The sequence below is a fragment of the Brassica rapa genome, unplaced genomic scaffold (assembly GCF_000309985.2).
Source record: "Brassica rapa cultivar Chiifu-401-42 unplaced genomic scaffold, CAAS_Brap_v3.01 Scaffold0768, whole genome shotgun sequence".
Taxonomy (NCBI): domain Eukaryota; kingdom Viridiplantae; phylum Streptophyta; class Magnoliopsida; order Brassicales; family Brassicaceae; genus Brassica; species Brassica rapa.
This window is the reverse complement of record NW_022610708.1, coordinates 18,628-23,831: the sequence shown is the minus strand read 5'-3', so window position 1 is coordinate 23,831 and position 5,204 is coordinate 18,628. Positions and strand designations below refer to the sequence as shown.

General features: G+C 46.7%; 1 protein-coding gene across 1 annotated transcript; it reads right to left on the bottom strand.

The window, feature by feature from the left end:
- Window positions 1–988: 988 nt before the first annotated feature.
- Window positions 989–2,876, bottom strand: LOC108870382. The gene is made up of 3 exons (XM_033283489.1): window positions 2,083–2,876; window positions 1,490–1,870; window positions 989–1,334 (listed from the first exon to the last, which is right to left on the bottom strand). Exons 1-3 carry the CDS (start codon window positions 2,874–2,876, stop codon window positions 989–991), a joined length of 1,521 nt encoding a protein of 506 aa, XP_033139380.1.
- Between the last annotated feature and the right edge of the window lie 2,328 nt (window positions 2,877–5,204).

Genomic DNA, 5,204 nt, shown 5'->3' with positions numbered 1-5,204 from the left:
CCGTCGATAGAACCCGGCAAGGCCGTGGAAGCTCCTTACTTCACTCACGTTCGTTGGACTTGGCCAGTCTCGGATGGCTTTGATTTTCTCCTCGTCCACTCTAAGTCCTTCAGCACCTACAACAAAACCTAAGAAGACCACATGATCTGTGCCAAAAGAACACTTTCCAAGGTTAGCAAACAAATGTTCCTTTCTAAGAACTTCAAGGACAGATTTCAAATGTTTCTTATGTTCATCCATGTTCTTGCTGTAGATAAGAATATCATCAAAGTAAACTACCACGAAATGACCAATGAATGCTCTCAAGATATGGTTCATCAATCGCATGAAAGTGCTAGGTGCATTAGTAAGACCAAATGGCATAACTAACCATTCATACAATCCTAGCTTGGTTTTAAATGCAGTTTTCCATTCATCACCTTCTTTCATTCGGATTTGGTGATAGCCACTTTTCAAATCTATCTTAGAAAAGACACATGAACCGTAAAGTTCATCAAGCATGTCGTCTAGTCTAGGAATGGGATGCCTATACTTTACCGTAATGTTGTTGATGGCACGGCAGTCCACACACATGCGCCATGATCCATCCTTTTTGGGGACAAGTAGAACTGGAACGGCACAAGGACTGAGGCTTTCCCTGATGTAACCTTTCTCCATAAGGTCTCCAATTTGTTTCTCAAGTTCCTTGGTCTCCACCGGATTGGTTCTGTAAGCTGGCCGGTTAGGTAGAGACGCACCCGGAACAAAGTCAATCTGATGTTCAATCCCTCGTACTGGTGGCAAACCCTTTGGGTTTTCATCTGGAAAGACATCCGAATAATCCTGCAAGACATCTAGCAAATCACTCGGAACTTCCGGTGCAAGGTTAGAAGAAGTAGAAGCCATCAGAGATTCTTTGTACACAAGTAAAAGAAAGGGCTTTTGAGAGTGAAGAGACTTCTTAACCTGACTTTGTTTGACAAAGAAGTTGGAGTTCCGGGTTGAGGACTCAGGTTGTCCTGGTTTGGCTCTTGTTCACGGTTCTTTTTAAGTTGGAGCTGGTCTTGATGGACCTCCAAGGGCGAGAGTGGTACAAGCGTGATCTTCTTTCCTTTATGGTCAAAGGAGTGCCGGTTTGTGTAACCATCATGGACGGTTCTTTTATCAAACTGCCATGGACGTCCCAACAGAACGTGACAAGCATCCATGGGAAGACGTTGCACACAATCTCGTCCTCATAACGACCAATGGTGAGAGGGATCGTGACTTGCTCCTTAACATACTGTTCACCAGTTTCATTGAGCCATTCCAACCTGAAAGGACGAGAAAGAGGTCGAGTAGCTAGACCTAATTTCCTGACAAGAGTATCACTAGCAACGTTAGTACAACTCCCACCATCAATGATCAAGGAACAAACTTTTTCAGAGATTAAACAACGAGAATGAAAGAGATTCTCCCTTTGTTCCTTTTCATCGGTTTTGGGCTGAACACTCAAGGAACGTCTAGTGACCAGTAGTGGTCCATGAGCTGGATAGTCAAACTATCTTCATCATCAAAGATCGGCTCAGAATCTGGATCAAAGGACAGGTCATGGTCGTTGTCCGTGTGGCCGTTCGCGGGGCCGTCCGTTTTATCGAAGATGGGATCGTTCCATGCCTGCCTAGCCACAAGTAATGGTCCGTGATGTGGGTAGTCAAAGGACTCCTCTTCCTCATCAAAGATAGGACCAAGATCCTCCTTGTTTTCTTGTTGTTCATCCTCGGACTCAACTTCACCATTTTCCAAGAGAATCATCACACGCTGGTTTGGACAGTTCTTGGCATAATGTCCTAGCCCTTGACATTTGAAACATCTAATGTCTCTTGCTCGGCTTGAGTCGTCTACTGCTTTCCTTTGTCATCACGAGTGGAAACATTAGTTTTAAAGGCAGTATGTGTTGTGATAGGCGACTTACCTTTGTCTTGATAGCTTGGCTTAGGAGCATAGGCCGGTTTAGGAGAGTAGGCCGGCTTAGAAGTAGTGGCCGGTTTTGAGAAACTCCTTCTCTTGAGTTGTTGCTCGATCAAGATGGCTTTGTGTAGCATCTGTTCCACACTTCCATACTCTTGAAGCTCCATACGATCTTGGATGTCACGGTTGAGGCCTGAAAGAAAGCGAGCCATAGTGGCGTCCAAAGGTTCATCCGTGTCCGTTTTGGTCATCAAAACTTCCATCTCTTGATAATAGTCTTCCACAGATTTGGTTCCTTGAAGCAAACGTCTTAGCTTCTGGTGAAGGTCACGGTGATAATGGGTTGGCACGAATCGTTTCCTCATCAACAAGGTAAGCTCATCCCATGTCTCAATCGGCCGCTCACCTGTTCTCCTCCTGTGGGTCAACACTTGATCATACCAGTTAATAGCATAGCCAGAGAATTCAGTGGCCGCAAGCCTTACTTTTCTAAGTTCAGAATAGTTTTGACAATCAAAGACATGCTCAATTTTTCTTTCCCACTCTAGAAAAGCATCAGGGTCGTTTTTACCATCAAAAGGTGGAATTTTCAATTTCAATCCGTTCAAACTATCATCAGTACGATTGTTTCTAGCAAATGGATTGACATCACCTGGGTTTCGAGTTCTATGACCTCTTCTAGGCCGGTAAGCGGATCTGACCTCGTCCTCTTGGGCGTCCTCATCAGGAAACTCATCATCTGACCGGGTATTCCTTCGCGGCTGATTGGTTCTTGTCCTTGATCTCGGATGGGACTGACTTACTTGAAGTTCGTCAAGCCTTTGATGGATCTGCTCTAGACCTGTGTTTATAAGGTTAGAAAAAGAATCATTCAAAGCTCGCATCTGAAGATTAGACAGTCCAGCAACTGAATTTCCGGGACGGTTTTGTTCTTCATGGCTACTCATGGTTCCTGAAATTTCTTAAACACAAACGTTAGGATTAAAACTCACACTCTCAAGTGTTTGTTCCTCACCCACACACACGTTTTCTCTCGATTTAAAAGTGATCACTCAAGTTTCCACTCAAAGTTCTATGAAGAACAGATCTCGGAATCTGGATGGCCAAACTTAAGCAAAACACACGGGAACTTAAAGATAGAAAGATAAGAGATTTGTTTTAAAGAATCCGTTTTAACCTCCTCAAAGGCTGGATTTCTTCTCCTCAGCCAGCAGGCTTCCTCTTCCACCACCAATCCACAAAGTAAACTCTTTCTTTTTTTTTTTTTTTTTTTATGGATCTTGCTGGTCTTGCTTTTTTTTTTTTTTTTTTTTTTATAAGTGGATGGTATTGAGGGGCCCGGATTCAAGATAGACAGATGAAGAAGTGTTTAGAAGAAAATGGAAGATGAGAAGATGGATCGAGCTAGAGAATACCAGAAGAGTGGCTCTGATACCACTTGAAGGACCCTAAGATCGGATTGCCCTCGACTGGATTCGTTTGGATATGAACTCCGGAAAGGAGAACTGATGGAACGTTGGGTCGCACAAGGGTTGCGGATGTTCCCTTGATATTCCCGACTTCAATGGCGCTTGATATGACTCACAAGTCCGCCAAGGAAGATCTCGAACTGGTTGCTTGATATGACTCACAAGACCAACTAGTTGAGAAGTGAATTGCTCGGATATGACTCACCAAGACAATCGAAAACAAGTTCTAAAGAGAACAGAGAGTTTAAACTCAGAAACTTAATCCAAAATGATCTGATTTATTAATGAAATGAAACACTTATTTATAGTACAAGTAGGAGACAAAGGGGCTACTTGACTAGAAGTTTGAAAGACAAATAAAATTAAAGACTTTTGACTAGAATTTTGAAAGACAAAGAAAGAAAGACTCTTCAATTTGCGGACTGGTCAAAGTGACCCTTCGGCTGGTTGACCGCGGCCAGGAGCAGGACGGTCGCGGGCCGTCCGTCTGTTCCGTCTTGTCCGTCTCCTGAACCATCTTCGACCATAATCGTCCCAAGTCTTCTGAAAGATGAAGAATCTGTGCCTTAGAGAGATTCGGATGATCAAAGTGCATGAACTGATCAAATGGGTCGATCAGTCCGTCAATACGGTCGGTACGTTCCAAACGTGCGAGAAGAGAGAGAAGTCGCGTCCAGTTCCTAGTTCGGCTCGGCCTAAGTTGCTTCTGGTTTGACCGTCAGTCTGAGATTGGCGAGTTGTCCGAGAGAGAGACCTCCCGTACGGTCAGTTCGGCTGATAGGTCGAGGATCTAGTCTAAGCTCCTTCCCGTCCATCCGTGGATCGATCCGGTACACAGCTCGACCTCGGTGGGTTGGGCGATGAACCTCGGTTGGAATGTCCTGACCTTCCTGATGGTCGAGTTCCTCGGACTGAGGCACATCACGTGGGCTGTCGGTTCAGTACCAAAGGGTCCGTGGGTGTCCGTCAGCACACACAGGAGTCAGTGGTGTCCCGTCAGCACACACAGGACGTCGGTGGCTGTCCCCCGGGTGTGTACGTCAGCACACACAGGACGTCTGTGCGGTCTGTGGCTGTCCTCAGCACACAACAGATGTCCGTGGCTGTCTGGTGTGTTGTACAGGTGTGTTGTGTCCGTCAGAACACACGGACGTCTGTGGGTGTCCGTCAGCACACACAGGACGTCCGTGGCTGTCCGTGTGTGTCTGTGTGTGTCCATCAACAACACATGACGTCCGTGGCCTGTCCATCAGTACACATATCAGCACATTAGTCCTTGGACTCAGCACGCACGCTGGCCCTTCCCGTGGATTGTTTGGGTGATTTTGGCCCACGTGGGCTGTCTGTTCAGTACACACAGGACGTCTGTGTGTGTTCGTCAGCACACACAGGTCGTCTGTGGCTTGTCCATCAGTACACACATCAGCACGTTGGTCCCTTGGACTCAGCACGCTGACCCTTCCCGTGGAGTGTTCGGGTGATTTTGGCCCACGGGGCTGTCTGTTTAGTACACACAGGACGTCCATGGTGTCCGTCTGCACACCCAGGACGTCGTGTGTGTCTGTTAGCCCACACAGGCTGTCGTGGGCTGTCCGTGTGTGTCTGGGTGTGTCCATCAGCACACACAGGACGTCTGTGGCTGTCCATAAGTACACATATCAGCACGTTGGTCCTTGGACCTCAGCACGCTGGTCCTTCCCGTGACTGTTTGGGTTATTTTTGCCCTACGTGGGCTGTCTGTTCAGTACCACAGGACGTCTGCGGCTGTCCGCACAGCACACACAGGACGTCTGTGGCTGTCCGTGT